Source organism: Macrosteles quadrilineatus, unplaced genomic scaffold (assembly GCF_028750875.1).
Source record: "Macrosteles quadrilineatus isolate MER2022 unplaced genomic scaffold, UCM_ALF_1.0 Scaffold_2__2_contigs__length_208266976, whole genome shotgun sequence".
Taxonomy (NCBI): domain Eukaryota; kingdom Metazoa; phylum Arthropoda; class Insecta; order Hemiptera; family Cicadellidae; genus Macrosteles; species Macrosteles quadrilineatus.
Genome location: NW_026542595.1, coordinates 5,604,596 through 5,627,232, shown reverse-complemented (window position 1 = coordinate 5,627,232; position 22,637 = coordinate 5,604,596). Strand labels below are relative to the sequence as shown.

General features: G+C 35.7%; 1 protein-coding gene across 2 annotated transcripts in view; it reads left to right on the top strand.

Annotated features, from left to right (window-relative positions):
* Positions 1-647: 647 nt before the first annotated feature.
* The window catches only part of LOC128987821 (HEAT repeat-containing protein 6-like), a 40,289-nt gene continuing 18,299 nt past the window's right edge, over positions 648-22,637 (top strand). Inside the window, exons 1-8 of one of the 2 annotated variants that reach the window (XM_054408851.1) lie at positions 648-825; positions 1,948-2,196; positions 3,491-3,706; positions 16,190-16,390; positions 17,008-17,160; positions 18,765-18,860; positions 20,169-20,338; positions 21,576-21,787. In XM_054408851.1, the coding sequence (XP_054264826.1) occupies positions 682-825; positions 1,948-2,196; positions 3,491-3,706; positions 16,190-16,390; positions 17,008-17,160; positions 18,765-18,860; positions 20,169-20,338; positions 21,576-21,787 (1,441 nt within the window). In that variant the 5' untranslated portion in view covers positions 648-681. The remainder of the gene's footprint in view (positions 826-1,947; positions 2,197-3,490; positions 3,707-16,189; positions 16,391-17,007; positions 17,161-18,764; positions 18,861-20,168; positions 20,339-21,575; positions 21,788-22,637) is intronic. The other variant, XM_054408852.1, reaches the window with a different exon arrangement.

Genomic DNA, 22,637 nt, shown 5'->3' with positions numbered 1-22,637 from the left:
TTCAATTGTGTTTTTATTTAAAACATGAAACAGTCTATTGGACAATTTGGCACTCATTAGAAACCATTTTATCGGTGTCTACTGTCCGTGGGTTTCCTCCATTTAAAATACAACTTTTTTAGAGTCTTAAGAAAAAAAAACACATTTAAAACCATCAATATCGCCTGAACCGTTTATAGTAGATAGGTATTGTATTCGAAATTTAATGTAGATTATTTTTATAATTCATTATATTTTGAGGAAACAACGCATAGTTTTTTCGAGTTTTTGCAAAAATGTAAAAAAGTCCTATTTTCACTCCTTCCCCACAAACCCGATGATACTAAACCAGTGTAACTTTTTTTACATATTGAGGGAAGTGTATTCAACGATTTGCCGCTGGTTTGGAAGTTTTTCTCATGTCCCGGTTTGCTCTTTGTTTAAGCTAATTGCACTATACTAATTCAAATAATAAATTTCCTAACTAGCTTCCTGCTAACAAGTCCGTGGAAATTGTACTCATGAAGTAGTGTGGCTACATGGCTAGTTAAACCAAGCCAGCTTTACAAGCAAACTAGTAAAAAGAAGAAGAACCACTACACACTTACACTACTTCTAGTCTGTCTGTTCGGTCTCCTGTCAACATTTCCAATTTCTCATTATTCATTTTAGTGAATTTAGGTTATAAACAAAAGCTATAAAATGGACAGTAAAACGCTTGATTATTATGCTTCAGAAATAGGCAACTACGAAAGTTTGAAAAAGAAAGAAAATAAATGGATGAATAAATTGTTAGATGATTTGAACGCAAGAGATTGTAGATTATTAAGTCCTTTAGAAAGCAAGGTAGGCCTAACTTAGATAGTTTTAGATTTCGTGTAAAATCGTTTGGTTTATTGGTTCTGTAAGTGCGATGGGGGTAGACTTCCATATCTGTTGGCACAAACAACCGAATGAAAATATCGATTATTCGATTGTTTCATTCTGTATATTGTTTGGTTAGTTGGATTAGGTTAACCTTACCTAACTAACCAAATGATATATCGAATAATCGATACATCAATCGATATTTTCATTCGGTTGTTTGTGCCAAAAGATATGGAAGTCTACCCTGCGATGGATCTTTAGGTCTGAGATCAATGGCCGAGAGGTTCATCTGGCCAGGCACAGTCAGTACTGTAGTACCAAACCATCTCAGATTCAACATTCAAATTTCATCTCAATTAGGTTGGGGGGATACACTTCCATATCTGTTGGCACAAACAACCGAATGAGTAATATTGATTATTCGATTGTTTAAATACGATATATCGTTTGGTTAGTTAACTTAGGTTAGGTTAACCTTACCGAACTAACCAAATGATATCCTATCGATCGATATTTTCATTCAGTTGTTTGTGCCAACAGATATGGAAGTGTACCCCTTAGGTAACTTAGGCATATGAGTATTAAAATTATATAGTCCGGTCATATCACTAGTTACACATAGAGTTACAGTAAGATGACATTTCGTATTCCTATTCCTGATACCACTTGGTCAATGACAACAGGCCTAAATCTCTTATTCTTATACCATCGAAACCCCGCTTTAGCTAAGCCTTTCTGTCTCCCTTACTCTCCTTTGTTTTTATAATAAGTTCAGAATAAGTTAACTCAGGTTCTCCATATAGGCCTATTTAAGTTAAGACAGTGCAAAATTGTCATCATGTTATCCAATGTCATAACTTAGAATTGAACGTTTCACAAAACGCGATAGAGCGTACAGTAACTAACTATTTTCCTTTGCAGTGTTACTGCCTCCTATAGCAAAAACTATGCAACACAGCATAAAATTGGAACTGTGAACTTAAGTTGGGGAAGTAAAGATTACAGTGTTCTGATATTTCTGAGCTTGCTTCGTCATTAGTAAGATATTAATAATAAAAATCCATGATTTGTTCATAAGAGATGTTTTTTTTTTTGTTTCAGAAAATTTCTTTCATTTTAAATCAGTGCTGCTCACTTATTTTACCCAGTGAGACATTCTTAGTGGCCAAGTGCTGCCAGTTGTTGTTGACTGTGGTTGGCAGGCAAGCTATTCAGCCTGAGAAGTCCCTGTTAAGTATAGCTGTGCCTTGGTGTCTGCAAGCGCTTCAAGAGAGTGCTGACATAGCATTGTTAGATATATTACAAGCTCTAGAGGCTATTATACGTTTATGCCCAAAAGATTTAAGCGAGGTATGTAAGTATGTCTAGGCTATAGCAAGGCAACACTAAATAAACAGGCCGTAATACTCCTCAGCGATTACGTCAACATAGACGACGGCAATGATGTAATGTTTTTTTTTATTTATATATTTTTTCCAATAAAATATTAAAACAAGCAGCTGATCGCAAACGGGAAACATTACGTCATTACCGTCTCCTACGATGACATTATGCCAGTGGAGCATTACGGCTTGTTTATCTATTGTTGCCTTGGCTATAGCCTAATTATTCTCCATAGTGCATTATTTACATTTTCATACAAGTTTTTGTTAAACTTACACTTTTTGTTTGTAAACTATTATAAGCTTCATTTTCAAGGATACTTCCTAGTTGCTCATGATAAAATTTGCATATATGGCCTTGTTACCTCTGATTTTATTGGTCAACATTGGAGACTGTTGTATTAAATTTTGGAAAAAAGCATAACAATTTTTTTGGGAGGTTAAACTTAGCCTATGTACTGATACCGGGGTCCCGAGGATCTTGGTTCAAAGTTTAAATATTGAGTTATTTAAACGTTGGTTTAGGCTATGTTTTTGTATTATAAACTGTTTTATTTATAGTTGTCTTCATTACATATTTTTCATAATTTAATTATTGCCCTCACCACTTGCATACGTTGAAGAATATTTTTAACAGAATTCATTGGTAATCCAATTTAGCATCACTGAGCAACACTACTAGAGTAACAAAGGTATATTGAATAACACCTCGGATACCAGCGGCACGATGATCATAATCTTACGAATCATTAGACACTGTACCCTCTTATATTAGTTTGGATGAAGTCCCAAACACCCTATATTTGTTGCATTAAGTTAGAGCCTGACTCAGCCCGCTGTAATTGGTAGAATGTTTCCATGCGGTTTATATGGGAGTTTGAACTCACTGAGCTTCCGTGTTTTACCTACCTTCTTCAAAAATATCAACCGTCCTAAAAACGTTGACATACACCCTAGCTTACGTTTGTGTATACATTCAAATTTAGGAATAAAAATCATATTTATTAATTATTCTTATTTTTACTTTTGTCTTGCAAATGGAAGGACTCCGTCCCAGAGAACGTATGAACTGTTATTAGTTTTTGTATTTTTTCTTCTTAAATCTAAAAACACTATTTTTTATGCTTTCACGTACAATTTTTTTAAATACACAAACTGATGTCACCACTAGGCCTACAATATGTAGGACCTCATGTTATATGAAACCTAAGTAGACTTTAAACATCGATAAGGTATATCACTTTATTCTGTTGGTTGGTCAGATGGCTGGGGATATTATTGAGAGTCTCAGAATCCCGCTGGAATCCAAAGTGAGTCTGACAGCTCCGTTGGATGTTCGGGTTTGGCGAATCCAGTGTCTATGTGCCTTGGCTCCAATAGTTTCTGACTCCTCTTCCGTCAGACCCAACTCTTACCTCAGTCTGCTTTATGATTTACTAGAGAAGCGACCCAACCTGGAATGTGACGCTGATGCTCAGGTATAGTTGGAGTTGAATTATTTAATTTAGGCTTTTGTAACGAATACAGTTAGGCTCTTGCAAATCTGGTGACTGGTCATTGAACATACCAAATTACTGAATGCCTTCTATGGGTATAAACAATTTTTATTGCAATCCTGCTGATTATTAAATATCAAAAGGGTGTCAAAAGGAAATTGTTGGCAGAAGGGCCATTTTTTTGTTTAATTCTTTTCTCTTAAGTTGTATAAAGTCCTTATCTATTTAAACTCCTCCAAGTGTAACCAAAGTCTGCCGACTGCTCAAGACTACTAAAAATGCTATAAACACTTAATCAGCATAAACAAATTTAAAGGCCTGTAGACTTATTCCAGATTATTGAAAGTGCCTTACCGTCAGATGCCATTAGTGGGCTTTTACTATGTGAGCTGGTCGGGCTGAAACCAAAAGTTAAAAACACCTTCCTTTTACGGATTCCTCCTTTTACGGAAAAGGCTTTTTCTTTTATATGTAATCAATTATGGGTACCGGTAGGCCAGGTTTTGCAGTAGGTACTAGTTGTTTTTCACCAAATTTATAGGCCTAAACATTGTTTTTCTAACTCCACTGATATGATGAATCAAAAATGGCATAAAATGTAAACAATATAAAATCAAATCAAATAAAGTCCAACAGTGAACGATTTCCACTTAAGCCTGTGACATATTTTGATCCCAAAAAATCTTACACTCTCTACGTGATTGGGCCTACACTCTATGAAGGTTTACACGTTTCAACCCAACTTTTGATCTGTCAGCCTATATAGAGGACATACTTTTGAGGCTACCATAAGTGATATTGAACCTTGAACCTATAAAAAGCTATTTAAGAAAGCACCACTTTGTACTAGGTTTATTAACCTTGTCAAAACACCAAACATGTTGTACTCCTGAATAAAGATTATATGACTATGACTATGACTATGACTAAATGTTTGAAGTTAAACACCTTTCAGTTAAGATAAAATTTATAAAAAATCTATGCCTAGGGTAGGCTTGCTGGATAATTTATTCCCTTTTTAGACTCTTTTTGCAGACCCCTCCTTGAGTTTACCATTGTACATTTAAGTTTTTCTTTTATTTGTCTATATATTGTTGTAGGTACCTATAAAAACATTTTTACCTCCTCCCCCTAATCATAGTATATGGAGAAAGTATTAATTTTTGTTAAAAGTCAAAAATGGAAAGAGAAATAGACTAGATAATGAGCAGAAAATAATTTAATTATTCACAAAAGAAAAGTTACTCAATCATAGTAAAATGCTACCAAAACCATATTTCTGTAATCACAACATAACAATTCATTAAAAATCATATGTGTCAAAATTATAAAAGTTCATATTTTCATAGCAGCTGGAAAAGACAATACAAAATATAAACCATAGATTATTTAAATCAAATGTTTCTATACTATATCCAACATTCTCCCACCTTTTGAGCCTTTTTCTCCCACTTGTAAAGTCAAAATATTAATTATCACTTCAGGTATCTTCGTGGGGGTATAATTTTTCTTCCTCTTTGTGTGTAAACAGGTTGATCATGTTCACGACCAACACCTTCAGCTACTTGTTCGTCTTCCATTTCGAATGTTTCATTACCATCTTGATTGTCTTTCTGCTGGACCAATTCAAGTGGAAACACATGTTGTATGGGTCTCAGCACTGTTCCTTTTGATGTTTTCATTTCCACAAGACGTATGTTGCCATCTTTTCCAGGAAGTATCTTCTCAATCTTCGCCAAAGGCCAGTCCATCCGTTTGGTATTGTCGCTTCCAAGTAAAACAATTTCTCCAACTTGTACTTGACGAGATTTCTTCTTCTTCGAATGCAACACCAATTGACTTAAGTATTCACTTCTAAATCTTTTTTCAAGATCTTCTTTTAATTTTAATTTAAAGTTCCAACGTCGAGACCAATTTGTGTAGTTGATCTGGTCCAAATCAATAACTCCATACTCCTTCGTACCATTCAAAAACATAGCTGGCGTCAAAACTTCCATGTCATGGCTGTCTTCTGAAATGTAAGTCAAGGGTCTACTATTTATGACAGATTCACAACTGCACAAAACGGTCAAAAATTCTTCATAAGTCAAACTAGCTCTTCCTAAGACTCTGCGAAGAAGCTGTTTCAATAGTCTTATGAGTCTTTCCCACCAGCCTCCCCACCATGGTGAAGCAGGTGGGTTGAATTTCCATTTTATACGTTTGATTGTGCTGTACTCAACAATCTTATTCCAATCTATTTGCTTCAACGCACTGAAAGCTCCTCGGAAGTTAGTGACGTTGTCCGCAAACAAGACTGTTGGTCGACCCCGTCTGGAAATGAATCTTCTCAAACTTTGCAAGAATGACTCAGTCGATAATGAAGTAACTAACTCCAAATGCACGGCACGGTATACTGCACATGTATATAATGTAATCCAAGCTTTTTGGCCATCTCGAAGGAAAACAGGTCCAGCTAAGTCAACTCCACAGACTTCAAAAACAGAAGCATCTCGAACCCGTTGCGAAGGAAGTGGTACTGGATCAGTATCCAAACTTTTAACACAATATCGCTTGCATTTGACACATTTGTCAATAACTGATTTTACAGTTCTTCTCCCACTAATGATCCAAACTTCTTCTCTGAGAATAGATAACAATCCTTGGACTCCAACATGTGAATTTTCTTCATGTTTGTATTGTATGTATCTGTGAACAACAGGATGGTTACTCGGCAATACGATTGGAAGATTAAAATTTCTACTATCAGGTCTCTCTGTGATTTTTGTTTTTAACCTTAATAAGCCATCACTGTCTTCAAACGGACACAATGAGCTCAATTTTTCATCCTTGATACTATGGAAAGCATCTTTCTGAATAAGTTTAAACACTTTATTTTGAGCCTTAATCAATTCATCAACCGACAATCCTCCTGATATCTTTTGTTTAGACATATTTGTGTTACCACAAAATCTCAAAATCCAGCCTACCAACCTGACGATTTTATCAAATCTGGAGAAATATCTATAATACCAAAAATCTGGTTCAGGTTTTGAATTAATCAGAATCTTTGTAGTTGATTTGGTCTTCCTAAGTTCAGAATTTACTTCTTTCTCATCACAATCATCACTGAAGTTTTGGTTAGGCCACAAGTTTGATGAGTTTCTTAGCCATTGTGGTCCCTCCCACCATTTCGACTCTACTAGCTGCTTAGGAGAACATCCACGTGACGGCAAATCAGCTGGATTCATATGGCCTGGAACATGATTCCAAGATTCAATGTTACTTAGGGATCTTATTTCCTTTACTCGGTTCCAAACAAACACTCCCCAGTAATCTTCTCGACGAATCCATGACAAAACGGTGGTTGAGTCGGTCCAATAAAATGTTTTGACATTTTCAAATCCCAAACTCTTTAAGACGTTGTCAGTTAGACGAGCGCCAATGGTAGCCGCCAGTAACTCCAGCCGAGGAATGGTCATCTTCTTGACAGGTGCAACTCTACTCTTCGCTTGAACTAATTGAACTGTGACAAGTCCATTAGATTCACCCCTCAGGAAAACCGCGGCCGCATAAGCGTCCTGGCTTGCATCACAAAAACAGTGAACTGTCCAAGAAATATTCCCTCCGATTTCATTTCCAAAATATCTTGGAATTTTCAAATTTGAAAAAATCTCAAGTTGCTTTGCCCAATCTAAAAACAAAAGTGTTATCTCTTCTGAAACCTTGTCATCCCATCCAATTTTACTTTCCCATGTTTTCTGCAGCAATATCTTAGGCAAGAGTGTAGCAGGACAAGTTATACCTATGGGGTCAAACAACTTGTGAGCAAAAGACAAAATAGATCTCTTTGTGACTATTTCAGTTTCTTTAAACGCAAAGTTTTCAAAATTCAACTCAATCATGTCAGTATTTTTGTTCCAATTTAAACCTAAGATAGGTGTCAAGGAAGAATCATTTTTGAAACTCTGAATTTCTGTGTACTCCCAACTCTGAAGACAGAATCTAGCATCTTTCATTACAGAAGTCGCTTGATCTACAAATTGATTCAAATCTGAAAAGTCATCAAAACTTGCCATACAATTATCTACATAGAAACTTCTCGTCAGCGTCTCTACTACTTTTCTTGAGTAGTTTAACGATCCAGAATCTATCAAGTCTAATGTTTTTTTCTAAATGAAGTTTTATTACTGCACTTAGCATAAGTGGGCTACAGGTAACTCCAAAGACCACTCTAGCGTGTCTGTAAACAACCAATTGACCATCTTCATTAATCCACAAAAAACGAAGAAAATCTCTATCGTCCCTATGTACACCAATCTGTAGAAAAGCCTTCTCGATGTCAGCAACAACTCCATATCTGTGTAGTCTAAAACGATTTAATATGGACGGAATCAATTCAATTAGATTGTCCCCCTTTTCTAGACAATCGTTCAACGAGGGCTGATTCTTTTCTTTAGCGGATGCATCAAATACAGGTCTCAATTTTGTGGTAAGACTGTTTTCTTTTATCACATGTCGATGCGGTAGGTAGTGACCAATTTCCAAATCGGCATCGTTAACCTTCTCTATGATACCTAATTCCTCCCAGTCAGACAACACCTGTTGATATGAACTAAGATATCCACTAGAATTAAGTTTATTTGTAAGATTACTGAGTCTCTTCTGTGCTACTTTTAAATTAGTAGGTAACGGCGGGTGATCTTCAACCCATGGCAATTTGACCTGATATCTGCCATAATTTTCCACTGAAACAGATTCTACAAAATGTTCCATTGTTCTACTTGTAACTGAAGATTCACTCTTGACCTCCACTGGATCCTTGATTCCTAAAACATCCAAACTCCACAAATCTGAAATGGATTTATTATCAATAGGGGAAAGTAAAGAAGTTACTGCCATAGAACTGGACCTGTCATTCCCTTCAACTGTAGTTCTTCCCATTAAAGTCCACCCCAACAAAGTGTGCATCGCAACTAACCCGTTGGAAAGCAGATATCGTTTCTCAGTGTAAAGTTTCCCGGCAACGTCTGCACCTATCAGAACTTCAATAGGCCCGTCTCCATCTTTACATTAATTCCCAGTGTTCCAAGCTCAATGGACCAAGGACCAGGCTTAACTGTTGTAACATCGTTACAAATTATATCTTGATCAAGAACGTCAAAATTGCATGCATATCTGTTATTTAAGTCACTTAGTCTAACCTTATAACACGCATGCTCAATTGTTTCAGTACTAGTGCCACCAAATGAAGCATGAACTAGTTTCTCCTTTCTGACTATGTCGTAGCCAAATTCCTTTGCTGTATTTTTCAAAATATAAGATCGTTGTGATCCCGTATCTATTAAAGCACGTGCTGTTCGCTCTCGATTTTGGTTTCTAATTTTTACTAAAAAGGTTTGTAAAAACACTTCTGTGTGAACATTGTTTGCTAGAGAACTTTCTTTGCCTGGTTGTTCACTCAATGAACTTCCTTCTGCATCAGATGCCCTACACATAACAGCAGTGTGCCTCCTTCCACAATTGAGACATTTTACTCTAACTTTACATTGCGCACTCCTATGACCATACTTCAAGCAAGTAAAACAACAACCATTTTTTCCAACGATTTTCACCTTCTCATCTACTGTCAATTTACTGTCTTTACAGTTTTCAGCTAAGTGGTTAGAACCACAAAACATACATTTAACGTCTTTAGTATTTAACTTATCAGACTTCGTTGGGTTAACTAAACCAGCAGCTGTCGGCATCATTTCAGTATGTCTGGGGTAACTAGGTTTAGGTCGAAATACAGTAGATTTACTTACTTTAGGCTGTTGGCTAGGTCGCTTACTATTTTCAAAACCAGATGCGGCTAGAGTAATCCTTTCCTCGTTAGCAACCTCCTTTTGCAGAAACTTCATCAAGCCATCAAGTCTATCCTTAAGTTCAGCATCAACTTCATAGCCGGAGTGACGCTGCCAAGCTCTCAACAATTCCTCAGGCAAACAAGACTCTATAAGAGGATATAACATAGCAGAACATTTGTCAGTTGTTACTCCTAATGTCTCCAATGCTCTTAGTTGGGTTTCCAGTTTATCGTAAATGCAAGAAACTTCTACCTTACTGTTTAAATTACTCAGAACTAACTTCAAAAGCTCTCTAACATACACTTCTATGAGAAGGTCATCTCTACCAAAACGACTTTTAAGACTTTGCAAAGCTTTTGAATAGTTCTCAGCGGTAGCAGGATAGCTTTCGACCAGCTGACGAGCCCTAGAATTAGCTAAAGTAGCCTGCACAAGATAATGATATTTATCAATATCGTCAATATTCTCGTCATCATCTATTCTTTTGAATTGTGCCCAAAAAGGTAACCAATCCTTCAAATCCCCGCTAAACTTTGTGAATTCAATAGTAGGTAGCTTCAGCTTAGTCCTAACAGCAGTAGATTTACTCATTACAGATCCATTGGACTCAGGTGAAGTAGACCCAGGCCTAATCAATCTACTCTGTACAGCTAAACTAATTCGATTAAACTTATCTACATATTCATCTGCTAGCCTAACTTCTTCATTTAACTCTTCTTCATCTGCTTCAGAATCAAGCAAGAAATCTAAAATTTCCCTGTCCAAAGTTTTTAGTTCTTCTATCTTACCTTCCAGGGAGCTCAATTTACCCTGTATATTGTGTAGGTCTTGCTCATCTTGGCATAGCTCCTTATTTATCCCATTATAAATTCTGGTAAATGCTGTTCTGAAGGTTTTTCTTAGTTTCCTATTTCTTTCCATTATCTCAATAGTGACTATCTGGTTAAGAACTCATACAGTCCTGTCACGGTCGCCAAATGTTAAAAGTCAAAAATGGAAAGAGAAATAGACTAGATAATGAGCAGAAAATAATTTAATTATTCACAAAAGAAAAGTTACTCAATCATAGTAAAATGCTACCAAAACCATATTTCTGTAATCACAACATAACAATTCATTAAAAATCATATGTGTCAAAATTATAAAAGTTCATATTTTCATAGCAGCTGGAAAAGACAATACAAAATATAAACCATAGATTATTTAAATCAAATGTTTCTATACTATATCCAACATTTTTGGGTTTTTAGTTTTGGGTGGATTTATCCGTTTTGGATCCCTTTTGTCCCCTGACCTCTTCTTTAAAGCTGTTTTAAAGAAAGTTGGTCAGCATCACTGGATCTTTAAAAGCAAACTCTGAATAAATCTAACACTTCGATGATGAAGACCTAAAGGAAATTACCTTTTTAGTTACTATTGGGCACTCTGCTATCATAACCTTTACAATGATACCTGAATCACAAAAAATGTTTAACTTGAGCAGTTTAAAATTATATAATAAATGAATAGCCTAACATGTATGTTTGCGCTCAATATTTTTTTTTATAATTTATAAGTCTACAAATATTTTAAAATAGCCACTTTGTTCTAAACTTTATAAGGATTACAAAAATTTAATAATATAAGGAAGTAAATTTGCAAATAAATAAGTTATGGGTGAAAAACAGATTTCGTACATTAAGCGTTAGCTAAGAATGCATAGCCTAACCATAGCTAGGAATCTGGCCGATAATTTACATCAATATCACTACCGGACCTATTCTTCAGGATCATCAACCAGCCCTTCAAAATCACTTAAATCTTCTTATAATGCACCACGTATATCACTACTTTTTATTTTTAACACTAAAACAATGGAAACGTTTAATAAAACACATCAGTCATCGGTGCGAGGTTAACCAAGTTGTTTACAAATACGCACGTCAGCTGTCTGCTAAAATATTTTCGGAACTAAAATGAAAAGCGTATAGAAACAGACATCAGGAGAAAGCTTAGAATCTGCCGAAAACAATACCAATCTCGATCCAGTTCAATCTGATTAAGTCAGTCCCAGAGCCTTCGCCATAAACGATGTTTGTGTGTCGCAAAAGCGACGCATAACACCACGGCGGGTGTGTTGTGCGTCGATTACGCGACGCTTAACACTCGGAGGGTTAAATTTTGAGTTAACCAAGTTTCAAGGTCTAGTAAGTTAACATATTTGTAAACTTAACGTAATTGAGTTGAAAAACCCCTGCAGCCCTTAACACAACAAGTTTAAAAATAGGCTAACTTAACTTAAATCAATCCCTAGCTGATGTAACTTAGCTAGGCCTAAGCCTAAATACCTAGTCATATTACTTTTAAGCAGTTACCGCATTAGGCGACAGGCCCTACAATGTCATTTTCTATTTGAGTTGGGGACGCCACCTAAGTGAGTAATTCAATTAAATTATAAGTTTATAAACTTAATGTTAGATGCCTTGTGTAAGTTAGGTCTAAGTTATTTTAGTTTTGGTTACTGTAAATCCAACTGTATCATTTAGCAACGACCATTTACTAAAAACCCAACGGTAACTTACAGTTTCAGTAACATAGCCTGTTATATTTATGAGAAACAAAAGGAAATTAATTAGAGTTTGCTCACATAGGCTAGGCCAGTTCTAGAGATGGGCCATAATCATGTTACCCACCAAATACCTATCAAAGTTATTGGTTAACTTAGACCAGGAACTATTGGAGTACCTCTATTTCATTTTAAGTTAGGCCTATATGTTAGTTTAGAATAACTGAATCACCACTGACTGAAAAGGCCTAAGTAAGTTATAACTCACCTTGTTTGCTGCTTAAGAAGCTATGTAGGATAAAATCAGTAAACTTGATGCACCTCTAATAACTTTTTAAACAAAAACAAAATGCCGTGATGCCCGTCAGTCGTCAGCCCGTGATCAAGATCAAATCAACAGACTGGAGACTGCTGTAGTCAGTGAACTGCGAAACTCTGGTAGAGTCTAGAGTAGATGATTCTTGTAAGAATGTTAAAACTCATCCAGTATACTTATACAATTACAAATAATAAATAATTTATTTTCACGACTGTTAACCTGTTGTTATTAACCATTAAACTTATACAGGTTCCGCTTTAACTTGAGTTTGGCAGTCTGCCCCTCCTCCATGACTCTTTCACTTGATTTTACCACTATCGTACTGTACTCTAATCAAAATCGCGGGGAGCTGTCGTTGCTGACGCATTGGCACATACACACAGCACGACACACTGACTATTATCCTACAAGTATAAGTGTCCCATAAGGAAAAATAGAAAAAATGCGCGAAAGATTTAAAATTTGGGTGAAAAAACACGAAAATCATTATACATCTTTTTACAAAACAGACCATTTCAAGATTATGGATGGCCACCCTAGTGGAAGACATCAATAGAAATCAATAGAAAAAATCTATTGATATCACTAGATGCTTAGTGATATCAATAAATGTTCATGGATATCATTACAAGTAAATACAAACAAATAGACATCACTGAAAACTTAGTCAATACATATCACTAGACATCTATAAACATAAAATATATCAATATAGATCATTAGAGCAAACAAATCGTTCATTGATATCAATAGAGAATATTTTGTTTAGTATTAGTTGTAAATATAAATCAATAGACATCAATACGGGTAAATAAAATTCAAAATATCTCTAAAATTTATCACATATGAGCATTATGGATTATACAAAATATCAATGTAAAGTGGTTAAATAAACAGTAATAAAAATGTTATTTTTTTTTAAGGAAAAACTCTAGTTTTAGGTCATAGACGTTAGCTGAGGTACCTAAAACTCAATATAATTTAAAAATATATCATTTTAAAACTGTTGTAAAACAGTTACAACTTGTATTAAATCTTATTTTTTAAACTGCCAAAAACTGATTGCTAAACAATTTTAAAATTGTTGTAAAACAGTTTACAACTTGTATTAAAACTAATTTTCTTAAACTTCAAAAAACTGATTGTAAAACAGTTTTAAAATTGTTTCAATCTTACATCAACATTGTTGTAATATGAAGTTTAAATCAAAATGTTTTAAAATTGTTATACAACAATTGTAATACAGCTTTCGACAACTTTTAACAATTTCTTTCTTAATGGGTTATTGTTAGGGATAAAAATCACTCACACATTCATCATTAAATTCCTTATTTCTAGAAATCAATAAAAATTAATTGTATTGACACTATTCACATCACCCAAGTAGTAATAAAACAGTTTGAACTGGAAATAAAACAGTTTTGAAACATTTTAAAGCGTAATTACATGCATAGGTACATGCTTGAAATGACACAAATGCCATTGAAAAATCTTTTCAAGTTTAATTATGAGGCCTAACACAGCTTCTCACATTCAAAGTGGCTATCATTACTTAGTAGTGTCCGTGGCGTATTGGCTTAGACAACTGGCTACAATGCTGGAGTCCCAGGTTCAAACCACGGGAAGACCAAGAGCTTTTTGACAAGATTTTTTTTACTTTTTCATTTTTATTTTATTTTTAGTGCGCATAGTAGATGTGATTCAATGTGTTGAAACAAATTAAAAATTGTTTTTTAACAAGCTACAAATTATTTTCAATTAAGCTAATGACTCGGATCCTATATTTACTTGTATTGATATGTATTGATGTGTATTGGCCCAAATACACATACGTATCAATACGTATCAATATAAAATTTTTGTATTGATATATATTGATCTCTTCCACTAGGGCATTGTAATTTTTGTAACTTATATTACTGAAAGGAAAGCCGCTTTCATAAATATAATATCCAGAACATTTTGGTTTTAACATTAATTATTATTTTAATGATTTTTAGAAGTTTCATTTAAATTGGTTTAAAACAATTTTAAGATTGTTGTAAACTTATATCAATACAATTGTGATACGTGTTTTCGAAACATTATTAAAATTGTTTCAAAACAATTTTAAAACTGTTGCAAACTTATATCAAAACAATTTTGATATGTGTTTTCGAAATAGTATTATAATTGTTTCTAAACAATTTTAAAACTGTTGCAAACTTATATCAAAACAATTTTGATATGTGTTTTCGAAATAGTATTAAAATTGTTTTAAAACAATTTTAAAATTGTTGCACACTCATATCAAAACAATTGTAATATAGTTACTAACCATCTATATTAAAACAATTTTTAAATTGTTTAAAACTTATATTAAAATTGTTTTATATCCAAACTTATTTTGAAATTGTTGCAAACTCTTTTAAAATTGTTGTACAAAAATTTTTTTGGCTTTTTAACAATTTTTATGCTGATTGGGAGCCTATGTGCCGAGATCTCAGCACCATTCAGTAGCACCAATTGGAAAGCAGACATGCAGTAGAAGGCGCTAGCAGGAGCGGGGACTGCTGCCCTTTAGCATAAGCCTACTAAGGGCAGCGATTCCCTTCTTAGCAGCAATGTCAACATTTTGCTTGATCAGGTCTCCGAAAGCCAATTTGCTGTTAATCGCAACACTAAGGTATTTGGAATTAGGCTTGGTCTCAAGTTGGACATAGCCCACTTACACAGGAAGGACATTGGGAATTTTCTTTTTGGTTAGGACCACGATCTCTGCCTTTCTGACTGCCAGCAACATGCCATGATCCTGCATCCACTCGTTCACTCGGAGCCAACCAGAGCAGCAATGTTGTCGCCATAACCAAAAAGGTGGGTTTCATCAAGCATTTTGAGTCTTAGTAGACTGTCGTTAGACATCTTCTAGAGATCGAGTCTTAAGACCAATCCTTGTTCAGCCTCAGAAGTAATGGATATGCGACACTGCCCTTCGGTGGTGTCAAAAAACAAGACATGGTCTAAAAGGTAGAACGTGGATCGTTCCCAGAAGGTAGAAAGGGACATGGAATGTACAGTCAAGTTCCCACAGCAAATTACTCCACCTGGCGGAGTTGAACACATTCTTCATGTCAAGAGTAACGTGGAAAACCTCAAGGCGCGGCAAGTGGCTGTGGTCCTCCGCACTCTGCACTGCCTCAGCTACCTCTTGGATGCCATCAATGGTTGGGTGACCGGAAAATAAATCATGCTGCTGCAGGGACAAATTACCCCCGGAGATGATCGCCTCAGTCAGTCTGACACGAATTAGCTCCTCATCCATTTAACTGTGGTGTTGAGTATACACAGGGAGTGGAAAGCAGAGATGGTCCCGGGTACACTCTTCGTCTTGGGGTTCAAGACAAGGCAACAACTTTCTACGCCAACAGAATAACTCCTTCTGCCATTAAGCAAGCATGGAATGTATCCTAATGAACCTTTGGTTTGGACTCATTGACAAGCTTGAGGATCTTCGCAGACTTGTCATCAGAGCCGGGGGCCCTTCAGTTTCTAAGGGATTGGACAGTGGAGGAAAGTTCCTCTTTCTGAAAGGCTGGGATATCGCCCAAATTCCAATTATCCTTACACTGGGTGCTGGGTGCTTTTTTTATTTTATGTGCAAATAGATAAAGTATGTTATATTATTATTAATTGACAAGACACCAGTTACTGCTATAAGCATTTGGTGTAAGTCTCTGTATGAGAACTCCTCACAAAATGGCATGCAAAAATACAAAATACTATTTTGTTGACAGGTTGTGAGATTTGTGCTGGAAGCTATGGGAACTCTTTGCCAGACGGACACAGTATGGCTTAATGAAAATGTTGGAGAAGTTTTGGGTGTTGCAGTCACATTTATTCATTTTGGACTCGAAGGTTGGCGACACCAAACCCCAACCAGGCTCTTTCCTCTGCCAGGAGCCATGACTGACACACCTAAAGCTCCTAATGTCAAGGTAATTAACAACAACATAACAATAACAAAATCCTCTGATCATTGAATTGTAATACAACTTGCTTGGTTAAATTATTTATCTAGTTTGGCTCATAAATCTTGTTACACATATTATTTGCAAAGATAGGTATAGGTACACAAAATTGGTTAGTTAGGTAGGCGGACACTTGTTGGTTGTCAACTTTCTCTATCCAAGAGAATGTTTATAATTACATTATGGGTGAGTATCGTAACAAAACTTCTTGGTCATACAGGCCTGTAGGCCTACTTACTCACTGAGAAAATGTGTATGATGTTCTATTATGTAGTCTGTTCAAGGTATATTGAATGATAAATCTATTTTAGACTCACACAAATGCTCCATGATTTCCTATTAGGTTTATTTTTAAATGAGCAATTTAATATTTCCATTCATTATATTTTATAATCAAACCATGTATGTTTGGCTCAAAATTTTATTTATCATGACCATGGCACCATACATTATGATGAAAAGATTATTTATTTGATTTTGTATGTCATCTATAAAAGGACCAATAGGCTAGTAGGCCTAATCCATTGAGGTTAAGTTGTGGTTTAGCAATTTCTTTTTTGTAAAGAGAAATATTTTGATTACAGAGCAAAATAAAAAGGAAACAAAAAAAGAGAGTGTCTAATATAGCCGGAACCACAGATGGGGATGAAGACCCTGAAGATGGTCCAAAACCTTCCTCCAGACCCAGCTACATGATGGCTCCTGCTTGTGTTACCTGGCTCACAAGCGACTCTGAGGTCAATGACCGTAACAAATTTGAATTATTTATATTTATTTTAAATTTGTCTGTCTTGTCCCATTAATAGAAGCTTAATATTTCAAGTTAGATTATAAAGCTAATTGCTATGTATTATGAAACTCGCTCGTAAATAAAGGCATTTTTATTTATTTATTTATTGTGTGAGCATTGTCGAGCGTGATGCACAATAACTTATACAGTAGATCTAATTATTCAATTGGGACCTTACATCATTTGGATAGTCAGAAATTCGGATGATTGGAGATTTGTACTGAAATTCAGGGTATTTTATATAAGATGAAGAAGATGAAGTAAGATGAATCCAGCCAAGCTTTTACCATCGTGTTTGCAGATCACCTCTGCAAAGATTTTGCGGTCAAAGAATTTAACAATTTGCTGTGATTGCGGAAGAGAAGATGAGAGTGATTTTCTGTGACTGCGGGAGCGATTGAAATTATAAATAAGGTTTAAATTCCTTACTCCCCCCTGTGAACTTGCACTTGTGGCGGCATAGTCAGTTTTTTTTACAAATCAGTGATACCTAATGCATTAAATGGTCATATAATACATAGTTCAGGTCAAACGCAAAAAAAAAACTTAAATAATGAACATGCAACTTAGGCATTACATGATTGTAAAATACCATTGCAGAAGATGTACACATGTTGTGTTTGAAAAAGGGAAATGCATACCAGTTTCTATGGGTTAATGTAACTGTTGTATTGGATCATATTATTTACATTTACTTTGTGTACTGTCTGGTTTAAACGTACAGTTTTTGGTTTGTGTTATTTTTTGTGGTAATTAAGGTCCAATTCCTATGCGGCAACTGATACGAACGAGCCACGAACTGAGCCACGTGTCTAGAGCCGTACGGCTCGAGACCCTTGTCTTAATTCCTATGCTGCGACTCCCATGACTAGTGACTAGTGCAATTGCACTCTTGACCCTCATGGAATAAGCACAGTTGGCAGCGAATATATTACTTAGAGAAGAGGAGGAAAAGGAAATATCAATGTGCATGGTAAAAAACAATGAACAAGTGCTTGGGGTTGATAACGTATGGGTGGTGACTGGTGACGAACCAGTTCCATCAACTTTGGATCATCTATGAAGGTACACACCTCAAACTCCGTATGTATAAACTATAAATTCGTAACAGCCGCGCGGCTCCAGTAGCTCCAGTCGCGCGGCTGTACACGCTCGATCGGAATGGGTTACATTTAATTTGCATTGAAGCAGTCAATTTTTTTAGCTGCACGACTAGAGACGTCACAGTCGCAGGATAGGAATTGGACCTTTAGTTTGGTTGTGAGAAAGTGTGGACTGATGAAAGTACTGATTAATGCAATTACTATGGGGTAAATACTTGGGGTAAATTCAAGCTCTCAAAACTTTGAGTGCATTATTTTGTTTAGCAACCCAAATTTGATTTATATTGCAGAAAACTAAAACTGCCTAAAAATATTACCAAACGGATTGGGGTGTAGTAAAATAACATCTTTCCTTAGTATGAGGGAATGTTTAGTGGTAAATTATATTGATTGATCAATGATATTGATGACTGATGTGTGATCTATAATGGTTATCCTGTGTTGACAGGTGTCAGACAGTGAAGGAGGTCGTACCAGGAGAGTAAAAAGAACTCAAGCCAGAGTGCGGCTTGTGGCCATCAACATAATCATACATGTAGCCAAAGTAAGATTCTTACAATATGATTTATTTTGAGAAAGCGAAAATCAAAATAGATTTGCTCAACTAATAAACAGTTTATGACTTTTTTTTAGCATTATCAAATATATTTAGGCCTACATTCTGTGACAGAATACATTTACAGTACCTTTAAGAATACTGATTAAATACAAACGTTTTTGTCTGTATTGCTGAGCACTTAGTACAAAACAGTTTTATGAACTTTTATTTTGTTCATCATATTCCAGGGAACATTGACCAACAAGCACTAGCAACATCCAGACACCTATAAGTATCTAAATGTTTTATGGTAGATGCTAGATCGTAGATGTTTCATGCTCTCTATCTACAAAGATGCTAATTTTTCCAATTCTTAAATTTTTAAAAAAATCAGCATTGTTTATTGTTTAAATGAACTTGATGTGATAAACAGTAATTGCTAGAGTCAAATGTATTAACAGGCCTATTAACCCTTCCTGGACAGCCTATAATATGTATACAGACAGCAAAATAAATAATTAAAAAGAAACAAAAAATATGTTTTTTACATATGTAATTTATAGATTGTTGTAAATAATTTACCTATGCGGCACTTTTGTCCAAATTTAATTTCCATTTCATTTAGTTTTTTTTTTTTTTTAGAATCCTTATATATAATACGTGAAGGCGATTTATACAAAACACTACTCCTCCATTAATAATGGACGGATTTTTACAAACGATGTGTCAAAATGAAGTATTGTTTGTGTAGATGCCCCCTTTCACCAATTCCTGTAATAAAAGTTCTCCGGCTTTGCCCCACAGGCCATCAAAATCCCAATGTATTTCTTATGGATGAAATATTTTGTTTACTTAAACGGACAAATAAATTGTATTAATTACAGCTGTTAATAGTAAACACACGATACACACAAGAGCATTCGTTTTCAGTTTTGATAACTGGAGTGGAGTGATTGATTACATTATCTTTGAGTTGATTCTTTTAAGTTATCGGATTTAATTATAACTGTTATTCGTTTTGAAATATCACCCGTAATACTTTGCAATTGCTCGTATTCGAGCAACAGGTGCACTAGTTTTTTATATTTCTTGGAAAACATTTCTAGTAGGCCTACATCGGTTAAAGATATAATTGAATAAAAGAACGTTTTTACGAAGATTAATGTTGTTATATGTAATCAACTATAACAATAGCAGTTGTAATAATCGGCAGATATATCCGCCTACCGTCCGCTATGCACAAAATGCTAGCTGATGTATCCGCCTACAGTCTGGCAAGGGTAAGAGATGACTATGATGTTGATCGTTTGTCAGACAGTTAACGTGAGAGATCTGTTTGGTTTCTACTCCTCCCTGATGGGCAGTCAAGGCTTGTCACACAGTCTGATCAATGACCCCAACCCCAGAGTCACTGTTGCGGCTGCCTCCACCTTGTCTTTCTTGCTTGGTAATGCCAAGTCCTACCTTGCCCAAGCCCAGCATAGGTAATATATTCTATTATTCATTATGATATGATATCAAACATATCATTATGCGTTTAGTTGTTAAGTTAGTTAAGTTGTTTCTCAGAAGGACTAAGGTGTTCAGTACAGTATATACTGGCTGTAGACTGATAAGATGCCAAGTTCTTGAAAAATCAGCCTACAATGGTCAGTTGGGCCGGAAGATGTTATCAGTTTTAGAGCCCTCTTCTGCAGCAGTAGCACACTCTGAGTTGCGTGGCTATGTCCCCATACCACCAAGCCATAGTTGATGTGGCTGTGGAATAATGTGTGGTACATGATGAGCAGGTAGGGGCGTGTGATCTCGATCTTCAGCCTTCTGATCAGATAAAGTATTCTAATAAGCCTAACACATACCTTCTCAACATGATTCCAGTTTAGTTTGGAGTCGACCCAGAACCCTAACAGTTTGACCGCCTCGTCTTCGATACCATGTTTGAGGGTGCACGTGATGGACTGTGTCTTGTCATTGTTGATTTTGAGACGGTTTACATGGTGTCTAGAAGTCGGGGGAAAACGGGATAGTCGGGAATTAGTATTGAATTTCAAAATGGTCTTGAAAAGTCGGGATTAAGTCTTTACTTTGATATCAAAGTCAGGAATTTTTGTGATTTTGCCACGATCTTTATCATTATCTTTATCTCTCAAAATAAAGAGATTTTCTCTTTATTTTGACCCAATGAATAAGTAGGTAAATTATGTCCCCACCTTCTTTGAACATCCTGTATATGTGTCCGTTAGCACAATCACTTGAAGAGCAATAATGATCGGATTTCGATGAAATTTGGTACAAATGTGTAATCCTACGTTTATTAGAATGAGTTCGCAAACCATTATGATTGGACCATGGCAACGGGGTTTTATGGAGGGATTTATGCTGTAAAATAAGTAAACTATTGTAGTTTGCTTGTTTATGTATATATTTTGATCAAACTTGTCAAATCTGTTTATTTTATACTAAGCTATTAATTTGTTACTAAAAACACTTTATTACCCTCCCTGTAGCAGCAAACCTAGGTACTCGTTAAACCTAATGTTATTGAAATAGATTTAATTGAAAATCAAATCAGGCAAATGGAAAATCGCTTAGTCTGCAGGTTTGCTGCGGCGGTGGTAAGTTATTTAAACATGGGATATCTTTATGGCTACAGTATACATTCTCTTAGGTTAGTGGAATATTCTAAGTAATATTATTAACTAAAAAAAATTGATATTCCAGCACAGTGAAGACATATACTCCATTCTCTGCTGTGTTGGCAGCACTGTTGACCAATCTGCATCACAGCGTGGTGACAGCACTGATCTCCCCAGCACCACTGGCAGTGCTACATTGTGCTGCATGTCTGGTGGATGTCACACCTTACCACAGGCTAGGCTCAGACATCCTTCCACCTCTCCTACAAGCTGTCCTTCCCTACCTCAGGCACAAGGGTCAGTATATACCACAACTAGATGAACTTACAATGGTATTTTAATTTTAACTTATTAGGGACACACTTTGAAACAAAAAAATTGAACGCTTCTTAAGAGATTCTTTACACTTGAAGCTTTTCAAGAGTCAATTATCATGGTTTGAGAAGCAGGTCTTCATCACACAATGCTATTATTGTTAAAAAAGTTGCATGTCAGAGTTAGTTCTAGACCTAATGGTCTACCTGCAACTATGTAAATAAATGCCTACAACAAAAACTAGGCGCCTGTAAGAAACAATCACAAACAAACTTATTTCTCTCCATGGTTTTAATAGATTTTAATTTTTGTTATGAATAATTTATAATACAGATAATGATAAAATTAATGACCAATAGGTAGATTCAAAACGCATCCTATAGGTGCCAGTGAAATTTGGCGTAGGGGTTGGCGACCAATCGCCCAGTGTAGCCATTGCAATCAGCCTCCCTGACTACTTACTCTTTACTGATTACTGAATGCGATGCATTTGGGCGGAAAGAGAGCCAAGAGCTTGGGAATGCACCAAGTAGCAGTGTTAGATTTTCCGCAGTTAGAAGCTCACCTGACCCTGAACTTCATTAAGGAGATAGGATTGGAAGGGATTTTCTAGACAAAGACTGGAGACTAGTTGGGTAGAACAATAGATATTACATGTCGCAGTGTAATCTTCCCCCCTTGTATCATCAGTATCAGTATCAGTATAGGTGCCAGTGTACATAGTCCCAGAGCCATTGAATGTTTCTTCTTTAGTTCCAGAAGTGTTAGGAAACCCTTTTACCCAGTTTTTGTTTCTACTAATTGTTAGTAGTACAGTTTGTAAGCTATAGTG